This window comes from Maniola hyperantus, chromosome 3, assembly GCF_902806685.2.
Source record: "Maniola hyperantus chromosome 3, iAphHyp1.2, whole genome shotgun sequence".
Lineage (NCBI taxonomy): Eukaryota > Metazoa > Arthropoda > Insecta > Lepidoptera > Nymphalidae > Maniola > Maniola hyperantus.
In genome coordinates, this window is record NC_048538.1 from 16,357,787 (window position 1) to 16,374,342 (window position 16,556).

At 40.4% G+C, this 16,556-nt stretch overlaps 1 protein-coding gene across 1 annotated transcript in view; it reads left to right on the top strand.

Annotated features, from left to right (window-relative positions):
* Nucleotides 1–15,065, top strand: part of sprt (PDZ domain-containing protein sprite) — a 71,722-nt gene extending 56,657 nt beyond the window's left edge. The window contains exons 8-12 of the mRNA XM_069509497.1: nucleotides 10,543–10,677; nucleotides 10,986–11,124; nucleotides 11,815–11,976; nucleotides 12,287–13,371; nucleotides 13,897–15,065. Of these exons, the coding sequence (XP_069365598.1) occupies nucleotides 10,543–10,677; nucleotides 10,986–11,124; nucleotides 11,815–11,976; nucleotides 12,287–13,371; nucleotides 13,897–14,083 (1,708 nt within the window). The 3' untranslated portion in view covers nucleotides 14,084–15,065. The remainder of the gene's footprint in view (nucleotides 1–10,542; nucleotides 10,678–10,985; nucleotides 11,125–11,814; nucleotides 11,977–12,286; nucleotides 13,372–13,896) is intronic.
* Nucleotides 15,066–16,556: the final 1,491 nt, after the last annotated feature.

Here is a 16,556-nt window from a genome sequence, read left to right on the forward strand (position 1 = left end):
ATAAAAAGTAGCCTATGTCACTCTCCAGGTCTTTATCTATACCCATGCAAAAAATCACGTTAATCCGTTGCACCGTTGCGACGTGATTGAAGGACAAACCAACAAACAAACACACTTTCGCATTGATAATAAGGGTACTGATTGTTATTACCTAAGTTATTATGCTTAACGCTCCCGACCGGCGCCGGCGACCAAAGCAAGCTCCGATCTTCCCAGGATCGAATTGAACATGGTAATAACCATTTTAAATATATGAATAGCCATTTTAAATATTACAAAACTATTACCTAATCAGAACATGTAGCATTGAAAACCACGGAAACATTACAAAACTAAATGAGGACATGTACCTACTTACTTATTTACAAATAATGTAGCGTTTAGAATTTATTAATTTGGTTATGTCTGAATTGAGACCGACAAAGTGTTCGCAATCAGAACCGTGTAAATTGTGACGGGGTTTTTTAATATCTCTCTAAGCGGAGAGCCGTTAAGATGTAGCGATAAATGCGTACAAATTGCCAGTAATTGTTACATTGATTACGCCACAAGCGCCATTGTCCGAGGGGCGGAGACGATCTCCTTGCTTTCTTTGATTCTTTTATGCAAACGCTAATCTATGGGAACCATCTCGGACCTGAATGTAGGTTAATCCGTCAATAGTAGAAAGTGCAGATGCAGCAGCCAGCAATTTAGATACCAGTAGTTTATTGCTTAGTTGCAGGAAACACTTGCTTGCACAACTTCACTAGATATTCGTGGTAGAAACTAGAAACAGACCAACGGAAAACTGCAGAAATGCGACGTCGGCTGATACCATTAAGCTTATTTGTTGTACCTAGGTACATGATCGCCATTTTTTTCATTTTTAGGGTTCCGTACCTCAAAGGGAAAACGGAACCCTTATAGGATCACTTTGTTGTCTGTCTGTCTGTCTGTCAAGAAACCTACAGGGTACTTCCCGTTGACCTAGAATTATGAAATTTGGCAAGGGAAAAATCTGAAAACCGTGAATTAAAAAAAGAAAAAAATTGTGGTCATGAACTAATAATTAGTATTTTCAACTTTCGAAGTGAGTGACTATATCAAGTGGGGTATCATATGAAAGGTCTTCACGTGTACATTCTAAAACAGATTTTTATTTATTTTTATGCATCATAGTTTTTGAATTATCGTGCAAAATGTCGAAAATATACGACTGTAGTACGGAACCCTCATTGCGCGAGCCTGACTCGCACTTGGCCGGTTTTTATTAATGCCTGTAATATAGACTAGCGCTTGGCTGCAATCAGACGCTGTGGATGTCTACCGGTTGATAGTAATGATCTAACCCTAACTAACTGTTAGGTAGGTACCTACAGCCTACTACTAATAAAACTTATGCGCTACAAAGGAAGTTATACCAATCAGATAAAGCATAAGTAAATGAATATATTAACGTTTCCCATCGAGTTACAAGGCATACCGTTAAATAAATTACGGTTTCGTGTTACAATAGGACGCGTAATAAGATCGCGAGGCGTCCGCGTCGGCGGGATGGATCCCGCACCGCCCGCCACCGCCGCCGGCGCCAGTGTTACCTGGAATAAAGGCCTAACTTTTTTGAAGACCTATTCACAAGTTTCCCACTGACTCGAACTTAGTTGCTACGTGATTCGATAACGGTGGAACACGATTGGAACGATAAAGCTAAGGATTAGGTATATATATACATTCGTCGATGAGTACTTATACAAACTTTTACCGACTAAGTATACCTAGGTCTCTAAGTCTAGGTCTAGGTTCAGGTCTTCATAAATCCTTCACCTATTATAAATGCGAATGTGTGTCTGTCTGTCTGTCTGCTAGCTTTTCACGGCCCAACAATTTAACCGATTTTCATGAAATTTGGTACAGAGCTAGCCTTTTTATCCTGGGAAATCAAAGAGACACGCACGCCGAGGGTTCCGTACTACAGTCGTATTTTTTTGACAGTTTGCACGATAAATCGAAAAGCTGTAAAGCATAAAAATGAACACAGTTAAATCCCTTTCATGACGTGATACCACACTTTGGTATATTATCTTAATTCGAAAGTTGAAAATACTAAGTAAGAGTTCATGAACTGTGTGGATATGGATGGATTGTAGATTCGGTAGTTGTAGTAGAATGTGGATATGAATGGTACGCGTATAAGAGAAAACCTATTTCGACGAGCCATTACGCTTTTCCCATCGAAGCGGACGTGTGGCATGATTGATATCGTCGGAACCCGTTGCACTATTTCTTATGATGGCAGTTGACACCTCACTCAATCTTCGCGGTTTATAATATAAATGGAATATCACACGCTTCTTGCGGGGAACTAATGGGGGAAAATTATTGCGCGCTGTAAAGGAAGCAAAAACGACTTTGATGGATCTGTTCGCGGAAGCGCTAATTAATAATATCTACTAAGTTATATACAAGCGATGATAGACATCGGCCTCCTGTTCGGGAGGATATATTGTAATCAATCGAACGTCCACTCGAACATGATTATCAGAATCAATTTCTGCTTTAGCGGTTCGACAGAACAATCGCAGAAGTTCACATGTCTTCTAAACCCCTAAACTCAAAATTACTTAAGCATCTGGAAGCTAATCCCTACCGACTTTTCCTTCTTCTTAGAATGAGAAGGGTTCAGGCCATAGTCTGCAACGCTGTCCCAGTGTGGATTGGTTTCACACACCTTTGTGAACGTTATGGAGAACTTATTAATTGTTAGAGGTGCGTGCCCGGGATCGAACCCTCGACCTCCCAATAAAAGGCGGCAGTTAAGGCCACTAGGCTATTACGGTTCTAATCCTAATAGAATAGTTTCATTTAGGTGCAGAATAGCTATAAAACTTCAAGGGACAGTTTTCTTAGCTTGCATCCATAGCTTGCATCACACCTAATGCTCCTTAGGATGAAAAAGTTTAATGCGATAAATACTGCACAAAGCTGGTAATAATCAACGTTGAGCAATCAGTACCCTTATTATAAAAGCGGAAGTATGTTTGTTTGTTGGTTTGTTGGTTTATCCTTCAATCACGTCGCAACGGTGCAACGGATTGACGTGATTTTTTGCATGTGTACAGATAAAGATCTGGAGAGTGACACACTTTTTATCCCGGAAAATCAAAGAGTTCCCATAAGATTTTTTAAAAACCTAATTCCACTTAAACGAAGTCGCAGGCATCAGCTAGTAGTATCATATAAGAGCAGATATAAAACTTCAAGGGACAGTTTTTCTTAGATTGCATCACAGATTAGAGAAGTAGATTGCATCCATAGCTTGCATCATATAGCTAATGTTCCTTAGGATGAAAAAGTTTAATGCAATAAATTCTGCACAAATCGGGTAATAATTTACGTTGGCCAATAAAACAAACGTATGAAGAACAAATTGAGGGATCTCACTCCACAGGACGACTCCTTTTTGAGAGTTTCATTTCCATTCCCGATGAAAAGCTCCATCGAAATGCATTAGCCGAGTCCTTCTTTGGCCATTAATGTGAGCTTCCGATCCATTTGATGAATTTAATCACTTTCCTAACTTACGCAAACCTTGAACAAAAAACGGTTAAGTGGTTGAGTCGGACTCGCACACGAAGGGTTCCGTACCATCGTATAAAAATCTCAATCTAAGTAGATATGTGTATATCATCTATGCTAAGTAGTATGATGAAACTAGGAACGGCATTCCGAACCAGTGGTAAATTAAACTAGTTGACGATTCAAAAGCACTTGTATAAGTTTACTTGAATAACAATATAGGTATTCTATTCTACTCTATTCTATTCTATTCTAAAAATTATCGCTCTAATAGCTGTATAACACTGCAAGTTAATGACGGTCAGTGCCATTTTGATGCGATTTAGTTAAACTAATTGTTTTGTCGTGAACTGTATTTTTTGTGATGTAAGGTAACTACAAACTCACGGTTTTCGTATTTTTTCCTTTACTTGTGCTATAAGACATTGATTGAGCTACGCCCCAAATTTTATGATTTTATGTCAACGGAAAACCCTAGATTACGGCACCCCAAGTTGACAGACATGACAGAGAACGAACTTATCCTATAAAGGTATCTTTTTCCTTTAGAGACACAGAACCCTAAAATGTAACGTAAAGTCAAAAAGCATTTTGAATTCTAAGTTGACTTAAATAAAGTTGATTTTATATTGTGATAAAATGCAGTGGCGCTGGATTAAAAATGTCTAGAGTGCAATGCTCAAGCGCAACAAGATTGCTGCCCTTATTTGGCACCGACGGCGTATCAATCTCGCTGGTATAGACACGAGCTTTTTAATGATAGGACATGACATAGGTGAGATTGCAGTCAAGGGCTAACTTGTATCTGAATAAATAAATAAATGAAGAGTTCTGACCCTGGTTGCTCTGAGCTTGGTAAGTAATTCATCATGATCATCATGATCAACTATGCTATATCCACCGCACTAGCCAAATGCGGATTGGTAGACTCCACACACCTTTGAGAACATTATGGAGAACTCTCACGCATGCAGGTTTACCTCACGGTGTTTTCCTTCAGCGTTAAAGCAAGTTATATTTGACTGCTTTTAAGCGCACATAACTCAGAAAAGCTAGAGGTGCCTGCCCGGGATCAAACCCCCGAATAGCAAAGCGACGCGAGACGTCTAGGCTAGACTATCACGGCATTTACCCTTTTTAACCGACTTCCAGAAAGGAGGTGGTTCTCAATTCGGCCCGTTTTTTTTCGACTTTTTTCTTTTATAAAATATTCAGTATGGAATTGCTTTGTTCTCGTTCTTTATATAGGGTCAGCACGGGCTCGGACCGGTTTCAATTCAATTACGAATTCACACCGTCTTGGATTCGATCTCTATAATGTTGTGGTTTTTGCGGTCAAAGCGTTTGTTTCTTATAGAAATACATAATGCATTAAAGCTATACAAGACTCGGTAACATAGGTACCCACCTAAGATTGAAAAGTTTGTTTGTACCTACTAATGTAGGAAAATAAGATGAATCAAAAATTTTGATCGAGGCGCTCACCAAATCTTTATGTGAATATAAGAAATTCGGCGGTTGCCCTTTTAAAATGTTAAATCACTACCCATCACTACCCATATTGTAAATACATAAAAAAAAATTACAAAAAAAATAAAAACCGACTTCGATACACAAACACTAAAAATTGAAAAATAATTTAATTTATTACCGAATATATTATGTATACAAGAGTTAATATAGTTCCATAATAATACTTTTTGGTGCCGGTGCCAATTAGCTTTAGCTGCGCGAATCGTCTAGACTTCATATTTTTATGAGACTCCACAATGGCACCTCATTGGCACCGACCCCAAAAAATATTATTATGGAACTATATTAACTCTAGTATACATAATATATTCGGTAATAAATTAAATTATTTTTCAATTTTTAGTGTTTGTGTATCGAAGTCGGTTTTTATTTTTTTTGTAAAAAAAATTTATTTCACAATTTTTAGTGGTCCCATGGAATTATGCTATGACTGGTTAAAAATCTACTGTTTACTAAGCTATTACACTGATCACGAGCAATTTACTCTTATCCGTTGAGGAGTTCCAGTATCTATCTTCGAAGATGTTCATCAGATCTTCACCAAATTTAAATGGGACCAACTTTGAAGTATACCCTTTCAAACAAAAAAAGAATTTTCAAAATCGGTCCAGGCGTCTTCGAGTAATCGGGGAACATACCTACATTAAAAAAAAAAAAAAAAAAAAAAAAAAAAAAAGATTCCGACGAATTGAGAACCTCCTCCTTTTTTTGAAGTCGGTTAAAAAGTGTGTTTGTTTGTTGATCTGTCCTTCAATCACGATTCACGACGCAACGGAACAATGCAACGGTTTGAAGTGATTTTACATAGAGTGACTACTACTTTTTATCCCGGAAAATCAAAGCATCCCCACAGTATTTTAAAAACCAAAATCCACGCGGAGGACGTCGTGGGTACCAGCTAGGTTACGATAATATTATGCCATATTATATTAATATATGTAATTGCAGTCCCGCGCTCTGTAGCCTGTAGGCTGTAGGTGTCCCGTGGCGAAGCGCTGGTTCTGCGGATCTGTTTACATCAGCTTCGGTCTCTTCAATGGTCTCACGTTCCTCGCATGAGCTCGCGAGGCGGCGAGCGTGGGAATTACGAACCTACGCTTTTTGTTTGAACTCTACACTTACCAAGAGATTAAGGAATGGTAGAGCGCATAATACATAATAGAGTAGACTTCCTGTAAATAAAACTTTTTTGCCCCATTTTTCCAAAAGTAATCTAGGAAAATTTGCCCCTTCAAATCGATTAATGAACTCTTACAATAACTTAACATACACTGACATTGATATCTTCCACGATTCTCTATTGTACTCCATGAATGAGCTGACATTGTCGTAATCTTTAATCCTTAAATTGTTATCCTTATCTGACTCTTATCTAATTTAATTAATTTGTATGCAATGAGCAACTAATTTCATTAATTAAGCAACTGTATCTATTAATTTAGCTGTAGATTATATTTACTAATTAGTGGTTAATGTTAAAAGTTTGTAAGGTAGGTAGCTTATTGTTAACACAATCGGAGACTTACGTAATGCTGTATATGCCTATAGTTGATGATTGTAGTAGGACTGGAATTGTTTGTGACATGTTTTTAATATTTGTGAATGTTGTTACAATTTATCGTTGGCATATCTAATAAAATAAAATAAAAAAATAAAAATAATAGGAATTTCCGTACCTATTTCTGTGCGATAAGGTTGTGAGGTGGGGTGATCAAATCAGACGTACTTACTTAGATTTAAGAGTCAATAGTTGGCCTACAAGAAATAAACAAATTTTGATTTTGAATTTATCTTTGAGCACATAGTTTAAATTCAAACGCATCTGGATCCTTGACCTCTACAGTAATTAGGAAATTAGTAATCAACCTAAATAATATCTGTCCCGGCTGTACTCACGTGTTTAGTCGACGTTAGCCCGACTAGTTTCGAACCCATACGGGGTCCTTTTTGACGTGTTTAGTCGACGGTAGCCCGACTAAACACGTGAGTAGAGCCGGGACAGATATTATTTAGAATGGAAATCACTCACGGAAGTTTAAACGCTAAAGTAATCAACCTCTTATTTACACAACATTCATGAAACGTAATGAAGCATGAAAAGACGCCAAGTGGCTCCTTTTTCTTACATTCTCTTTCTTACCTTTTCTGTCCGGTCTGCTGCTAATATAACGTTTAAACATCTTGTATTGTTTAGCATGGTTTAACACCACTCTCCTACAAATAACCGGAGCTTAATAAGTAATCGCTAATGTGGTAAAAATAGTATTGTAGCAATAAACCGTGTATACGGAATGGATTCCAGTTTGCTTTGTGACTTGTATCTTTCTTCATTAATTTCAGGGTTCCGTACCCGAAGGTAGGCTTGTCGAAAAAATATCGATAAATATAATATGTTTGTTCGATATATCGATACTTTTGAGTGATATTTAATTTATCGATACATCGATGTGTCGATACAAAATTCCAAGTATCGAAAAGGTATAAAAACGATTTATTTTTTTGGTCCGACAAACAAACATTATTTAAGTTTTTTACCTACGCTTTTACTTTAACTATAATATTTTTTCATTCAAAATATCGATGGTTGATCAGGTTAGGCTCTAAAAGGCTAGAACTCAGAGTCGTAAAAAGAAAACTATTGGAATTGTCCCTTTAAAAGTACCTATTACCTACTATCAACGACCTACGACTTTCTACATAACAATTAGAAATTGTACTGCTATATCGATATAATTTGAGAAAATTTTAATATCTTTGTCGCCTGTCCATCTAGTGGAGGGTTTGCTAACACTGCGCTGTCCGGTGCGAGGTCGCCATTCCAGCACCTTGGGACCCCTACGTCTATCGGTTCTTCAAACTATGTGCCCTAGGTACCTATTGCCACTTCAGCTTCGCAACCCGTCGAGCTTTGTCGATTAGGTACTGTTCTTCTACGGATCTCGTCATTTCTGATTAAATCACGTAGGTAGGTACCGATGCCTATCCCCAATAAAAATGATTATTTATGGAACTTAAAATAAATTTATATATACTAAAAACTATTAAGTTGTATGCGTAAGCTAAGCTGGGCTATAATGTTTTATAGCCCAGCTCTAAAACAATCCACTTCACATGAAACTCCTATTTCATTGCAACTTATTTTATAGCCCCAGTTAGGGTTGCCACATTTTTTATAATAAGGTGCTATGAATTATAAAATCTAGGGCGGATTTATTATTTAGCATTAATAAGACTTATCACTAGAATTATAATAGGTAGGTACTACTAGCCTGACAGACTGTCTAAGTAGTCTATCTATCTCGCTGTCTCTCTGTCTGTCCGTCTGATAGCTTTTCACGGCCCATCCGTTTAACTAGGTTTAACCAATTTTGACAAAATTTGGTATACTTAGAGATAGCTTGCTTTCCAGACACATGTTATTTTTTGTCCCATAAAATCAAAAAGTTCCTACGGAATTCTTGAAAAAACCTATACCCTAATCCACATATTATATTCGCTACATACATAGCCTGCATTCTGGAGATGGGCACAGGATTTTTAAAAAGCCTAATACCACGCGGACTAAGTCGCGGGCATCAGCTAGTATTAGTAGTATGGCTAAGAGATGGCAACCCTATCCCCTATGAGTACAAGGTGCCCTGAGAATGGGGCGTGGGTGCCTGACACTAGACCTTCGTACAATCTGTAGAGAGCACTTGCTTTTCGTAACAACTCGGAGTAGGAAGGTATTTCGACAAATACTAAATATTGATTCAATTATTATGCACGTGGGAAGATGCAATGAACAAACATATTTCAACACCCTATTATATTGGCAAATATCTGTCATCATCATCATGATCCCGTTGAGTCAGACCCCCGTGAGTATCAGTGTGACTGAACATGAACACACCTACATATTGCGTGTGTAACAAGTGTTGACTGAATGTGCACTTTTCCGGGATGACATTTATTTTCAAATTCAAGATAGCAGACATGCACTTCTTACAAAATATTAGACACGGGTGCACGGGGCCTTTCCTCGAATCCTATTACCTGTTTGCCATCGCATGGCAAACAGGTAAACAGAGGCCTAAATTTTAGGCCATCTGTCTGCCACGCAGGTCCAGTGCATATTGGCAGACTTACAGACCTTTGAGAACATTATGGAGAATATCTCAGGCATGCAGGTTTTCTCACGATGTTTTCCTTCGCCGTTATGGCTGCTTTCACTCCGACACCGCAGGATCCTCACTACTTAGATGTAGACTCCGTAACGCACAATTGCAAATTCGTTCTGGAAGATTTGTGTGGTGTTGTCTGTTGGTGGTGTAAATTGCTTGCTTTTCCTGCGTCTACAGGGGGGGGGGGGGGGGGGTGCACGTTGTACCATACAGACTTGTCTGTTTTGGCGGTGACCAGGTGACCCACCTGCTCATTTGCTCGCCAATTTTATTACGCAAAGTAACGCCTGCTTTTGTCCAACATTTGAAATTAATATGGTCACCCTGCGGTCAGCGAACCGAATGCCCTAACGCGCCCTCCTTCGTAAGTAGGTTCTTACATTATCGCTGAACACAACACATCATAGCGTCGTAACGCAAGTATCTGGTCACTGCAGTCTGTTGCACGAAGCCAGCTCCGCCGGTCAGTGCTCCAGGGCCTAGGGCGTCACGACTCACGACCATACCTTGAGATAGTACACTAGTAGAATAAGAGCCCATGTAGTAGAATAAGAGCTCGTGTAGTAGGATAGGAGCCCACGTAGTTAATGGTCATTCCAAACGAGTAATTTTTATCGTCAAATGCATAATATTATGTACCTACTGGTTTCGAATACCTCTGAGAACAAGCAAGAAACTCGGCAGCTGTTCTTTTCAAAGATTCGAATTAACAATAATTATTTAATAAGCCGTCCGTGTAGAAAAGTAATTGCAGATCCGCGCATTCCGAGCGATTAAAATCACTTTGACATAATCTTCGATTGTTCTTTTTTCAGCATACTTTTAGCACATTTTTTAAACTTGTGCAAACGCAAGTGTAAAATTGACAAATTGCAAAGTGCATCTCTGAGGATGCTCCGGTGTTGAGTGTGTTCTAGAAGACTTGTATGATGTTCTGTGTTGCTTTGTATCGCATGCTGCACATTGTACCATGCAGATTGGTCTGTTTTGACGGATTATAGTGAACTAGACTTCGTCCGCGTGGATTCAGGTTTTTAAAAATCCCGTGGGAACTCTTTTTTTCTCTTTGAATTTTCCGGGATCAAAAGTATCCCCGTAAGTCCTTCCCCGGGATGCAAGCTATCTCTATACCAAATTTCATCAAAATCGGTTTTAAACGGATGGACCGTCAAAAGTTAGCAGACAGACAGACAGACAGACACACTTTCGCATTTATAATATTAAGTATGGATTTTAAAATGATGTTAACATCAATTATTTTTCAAGTAGCGTATTTTTTATCCAACAGCACGGTGCGAGAGTGTGGCGGCAACGCTGTAGTCATGGCAGCCGAGGCGCGCGAGAGCGTGTGGAGCGCCGCGTGCCGGGGCTCCGGCGTCACCATCGACTGGACGGAGCACCCTGCCATGAAGCCTGGCGACAGGTTCGTACCTCAATACTGAAAAATATAATTAGTACATGTACCACCACCACTCAGCGGGCGATGGAGGGGCTAGGGTATCTAGAGTAAACCATACCACAAAAACTGGCCAAAGAAGATATATTGAATTCAAGAAAAAAGAAGACATATTGAAACCCATAGCGAGACCAATAATTAATCTATGTTGAAACCGTTCAATTTTCTTCTTCGACATAATATTTTGTGGTCGTGGTTATTATGAAAACTTTGAACTTGTTGAGAGACATCTCTCTTTAAATGCCGTTGCCCTATATATTCCCTATTTGTTGCAGAATACTAGAAGTGAACGGCACATCGACCCTGTGCTGCAGTCAGGAGGAGTTCCGTCGCGCCGCAACCAGCGCCACCCCGGCGCGCCTCGTGCTGCTGCGGCCGCAGCACACGCCGCCCTCTGCGCTGGCCTTCACTCAGGTAAACCGAAAACCGGGCCTACTACCGCTCTTTTTCACTATGAAACTCCGCTGAACCATTACGATTTCATATCGCACATCACTTCCCCTATTATAAATGTGAAAACGTGTTTGTTTGTTGGTTTATTGGTGTTAGTTTGTCCTTCGATCACGTCGCAACGGAGCAATGGATCGACGTGATTTTTTGCATGGGTATAGTTTAAGACCTGGAGAGAGACTATAGGCTACTTTTTATCCCGGAAAATCAAAGAGTTCCCACGGGATTTTAAAACCTAAATCCAGGCATACGAAGTCGCGGGCATCAGCTAATAGGATAATAAAATTGTCTGACAGCTGCTTATGTAGGTATTCGAAATCATCATGACCAACCCATCACCCGCCAACTACTGAGCACGGGTCCCTCTTAGAATGAGAAGGGATTAGGCCATAGTCCGCAGTCCGCACGGTGGCTTAGTGCGAATTGACAGACGCCAGTCGAAGTATTCCCGACTAATTTCAAAGCGGGTTTCTATTTCAATGGGCCTCTACTAGTGACGCGGTGCAAAGGAGACTGCGAGCCGCACGGACTGCGACGCGCAAGGCTGATCATCTCCTGTCCTCACCGTAGTCCAGGCATACGGAACTAATGGCGTCCTGTTCAAATGACTTTAGCAAAGGAATTAAATTGAGCACCAATGTCTCAATATTGCAGAATGAAGCAGCATCTCTTCGCGCCGAGCTTGGGGCGCTCCGGGTGGCGGCGGAGGATGCGGAGAGAGCCAAGGAGGGGCTGCGGTGCGACAACACCAGGCTCACACACCGCATCTCCTACCTCGAGGAGCAGGTCGCTGAGCTGCTCAACAGGCATCCACAGGTATTGATCCTCAAACCTAGCTGATATAGATGGCGCCAAGGGAGTTTGGTATAGATAATACCAAACAACAAAATAAAATTGCGGTGCAGGGGGGGTCATTGTGTACCTACTCACCATCATAAATGAGCTGTTCCATACAAGGAACTCCTTTAGAAATCTTTTGGGTCCCACCTAGGTATATCTTTTTTATTTAAGAACAATTTTTTTGCTACCCAAACTGAGTGGAACCCTCCCAATTTTTTCAACTTTCAAATCACGGACGTTAAAATCTTTACCGAAAAATTATAATAAATGTTTTGTATCTTTTCAGCTACAATCAGTAAGCAGCAACGACAGCTGCATAACAGTGAACAAAACAAAGAAAAACGTGACCAGCATCAACATAACTACGGAACCGCAACAGAAATCGAGTCCAAAATCAGAAGTACAGGTTTTCCAGAAGGGACCAGACATTACAGCTATCGTTGCCAAACTGCCAGGCCTGGACGGCGCAGAGACTAACTTGCCAGTTATAAGGCCGAGGTCGAATGCCTCCGGTGCTTCCTCCAGGGTAGCGACTTCCCCGAGAACGTCACCCACGCCAAACAGAAGATCCCACAGCTCCCACAGTCTAGAACACAGGGCCGGCCGCATCCGACATTCGCTCTCTCATCACTGCATACACGACTACAGCGCGGAAACGGACGCAGCCATCCGAATGATAGAAAGGAACCAAAGACACATGGAGAAGCAGCGCATGAAAACAGACAGATTCAGCAGATCCAAAACAGAAGAAAACTTCCGGTCTGACAGCGATCTAGACAAAGATCCACGATATAAAGAAGAACCGATCGTGTGCGACCAAAGACGAAGCGAAATCAAAAAAGCGGCTGAAAGAATCGAAGAGAGCATCAAGAAAACAAACTGGGCGGAACGAAAGACAATGTCGATAATTGAGAACCTCAAACGCTCGCAACGTCTACGTAAAATAAAGAAAAACGAAAGCATCGAAAACATTCAAGTGGAACCTGAAAGACATTACAGCTACAACAGGATAGATGGGAAAGTGTTAGAAAACGCACACAAATCCAGTCGAAGATCGTCAAAACTGCATTCACGCAGTGCGAAATCTTCGGAATTCGAATCTGAGTGTTCAGATTATCCCAACGGTGATGTCTACAGCAGTTCACCGCGGTTAGACTATGGCTCAGAAAGCTGTTCAAGGTTAAGCCATTACATCAAGAACGAGGACCGCGAAGAGCTGAAACGACCGACTCCTCCGAGGAAGCCGATGCGACTGTCGCTACATAAAGCGAGAAGTGCTCACTCTCTAATGAACGGGAGTGAATCCGAGACAACCAGCAGACCTCCTTCAGAAGCTCAAAATGGGGATATAGGACAGATGCATTGTAAAAGGTAAATTTATAACCAACCTTAATTGCTGAGACTCGCGTCAAAAATGGTAAAGAACTTCTGACGTTCTTTGTAAAAGTACTTTCGTTGTTGTCTCTGATACTATGTGTAATATTATATTTTTAAGGTTTTTTAAGATACTTAATTAACATTTTTATATCCTTACTAGCTGATGCCCGCGACCGTACGCGTGGATTTAGATTTTTAAAAATCCCATGGCAACTCTTTGATTTCCCGGGATCAAAAGTAGCCTATGTCACCCTCCAGGTTTTTATCTATGGCTACCCATGCAAAAAATCACGTCAATCCGTTGCGCCGTTGCGACGTGATTGAAGGACAAACCAACAAACAAACACACTTTCGCATTTATAATATGGGTACTGATTGTGATTGAAATAAATTACGAAACTACTTTGTCAAAAATTTGAACCTGTGTATATGTCAGGCTTTCTGGTTATGATGGCTTAATTCTGTATTGTAAACATCTTCTCATCGCACATTCAAACAAACAAATGATTTAATTTGTAGGCCAGTGAAAAGGACTCACGCGAACGACAAGTGGGCGCGGGAAAGGATCCGGGACGGCGGCCGCGCCACGCCGCGCCCCGCACGGAAACTGCTCAACGGCCTGTCTGCGTGCGAAACGCCCGCTGCGGACGACTTGTACCCGGAGTCTATACACGTCACGACCAGGATGAAAGGGAAATGGTGCTAGCGACGTATTCATGGACATATTTAGAGCCAACGGTCGTCTAGTCGCCCGGCAACTCAGTCGACTGGGACCGTTAGAATTTGTAAATTATATGGAAGTCGCCGTGTGCATACGCACACAGTCGGAACTTCGTGTGCATAGGCACGCCGATTTCCATACAAATAAAAAATTCTAAGGCCGTTTTTTCTAAGCCGGGGAAGCATAAATGTATGAAATCGTATGGCATGTTTTTCCATTTACCGGCGACGGAGACGGCACCGGCTTCATACATTTATGCTTTCTCGGCTGCCGTGCCGGCTAGTGGAAAAACGCCCATCGGTTGCCGCCGACTGAGTTGCCGGCGACTAGTCCACCGTGCGCAACGGCTCTAAGGGCCTGCGCAGACATGGGAGTTTTTGACCGCGGAGCGTTGAATGTTGATCAGATATATTTTAACATTAAGAGTATATAAGTTTTGATATAATTTATACATAAGAACAGTTATACAACAAATTCGTATTAATGCCGGAGAATAAACTGTAAGGGCTAGTTCACATTACAAGATTTTCTTCGTTTATTGAACGCGTTGAAACAGTGGGGTGGGCGATGTATATCGTTTGCTGCACATTTACCATAAAGATGTGTCTGTTTTGGCGGATAAGCAAATTCAACTTTACAGTTGAATTTGCTTATCCGCCAGGACAGGGGGGCGCTGTTGGAGAACAAAAGCTTAGAATATTCAAACAAGAACAAAGGGGACACTTGACGGCAACGCTAGTACCGAATTTCACCACGCGCCAAGGTAGCCTTGTCGCGCTGTAAATTCTTTGTACCTATATCATGAAATTCTTATAATGTGAAGGAGTCCTAAGAGGCTAAAAATAAAGTTTCGTGCATTCCAATGTTATAAACAACTTTTGTAAATATAAATTATAATTCAGCACCCACCGTTAAATACTCACCTTTATAAAATGTATTTATAGAGAGCAAAATAAAAAAAACAGTATTTCAGACCTTAGCGTTTTATTAAACAATCAATCATCATTTGCAACAAACAAATAGTGAGTCGCCTTCGCACGGGCGCTTTTCTAACGCGCGTTAAACAAAACGTCAAATGAAAAACAAACCAAATGTTCACTTACTGCCGAGCGTTCTAAATCTAACGATATATAATGCGTACAAAATGAGAACTCACTCGCCATTTTAACTTTGTGTGTCAGCTGTCATGCCAAAAGTACGATTTTAGTCCTTATATTTTAAAGGTGAATCGTACTCTTGACATGACAGTTGACACATAGAGCTAAAATGGCGAATGAGTTTTCATTTTGTAAGACGAACTATAAAAGCGTTGACATATTGTGAACATAATATTGATAAAATTATTTCAGTGTACAATTCACGAAGGCGAGTGGACTTTACTTGTGGTTACGTCGGATACACGGGCATTGCGTAAGTGTGCGTGCATGTCGGACCAATCAGTCGCGAGCAAGCGCTGTCAAACGCACACGTTCAGTGTACGTTACTTATACCGATACGACTTAAACACAAGCATGAGCAACTCGCCTTCGTGAATTGCAAGAACTGTAACAGTACTTAAACGTGCGTTACACAAGCGTCCTTGTGAACGAGGGCTTATTTAATGTGTGAACACAACTCGTCACATAAGTTAGCGTTAATCTATCAATTTATATGCCGGATGGGGTTTTTTAGGCTGAAATGTAAAGAGAGTCGTGTCAATAATACACTTTTAGCCCTTAATCTAAGGGTAACAGCGATCACGCACTCACCCGATCCGAATCCGTGAAAATACGGATATAAAATATCTACGACATGTCATAAGCTACCATACAAAAAAAGATTCCGACGAATTGAGAACCTCCTCCTTTTTTTGAAGTCGGTTAAAAACAAGAAGGAACGTATTTTCACGGATTCGGATCGGATGAGTGTGTAACCGCCGTAAACCGAAGTTACATAAAAAGCCTCAATTCCACATATAAATTGACAGATTAACGCTTACACCATTGAACGAGTTTTCGCTAAAAATGTACATTTAATTAAATTCATTCATTCTCATAAATCATTTCACTCTAACTTAAACAAATTCGATAAACTTATATAATTGCAACGAAAACAAATGATAATATTTACATCAATATAAACAAATTCTCAACTCCCCGTACGCGCGAACTACGACGGACCGTGACGCGACTGGCGATGGGCGATTGTTGCAAAAAAAACAATCGAATGAATAGAACGATCGATTATCGATTTATTCGTCTTCGTCTTCACAACAAAACAACCGATTAAAAATCGACAATCGACTGTTAAGTCTACGGATGTGGAGCTCATGGTCTGAAACGAATAAATTGGAAATATAAATGAATTGAATTCTTTTCAGTCGATTTTAGATCTCGTACGTAACAATCGAACAATCGAAAATAATAACAACAATCGAATAGTTCGATTGTTATTCGACTAGTTTGCCCATCGCTACTTA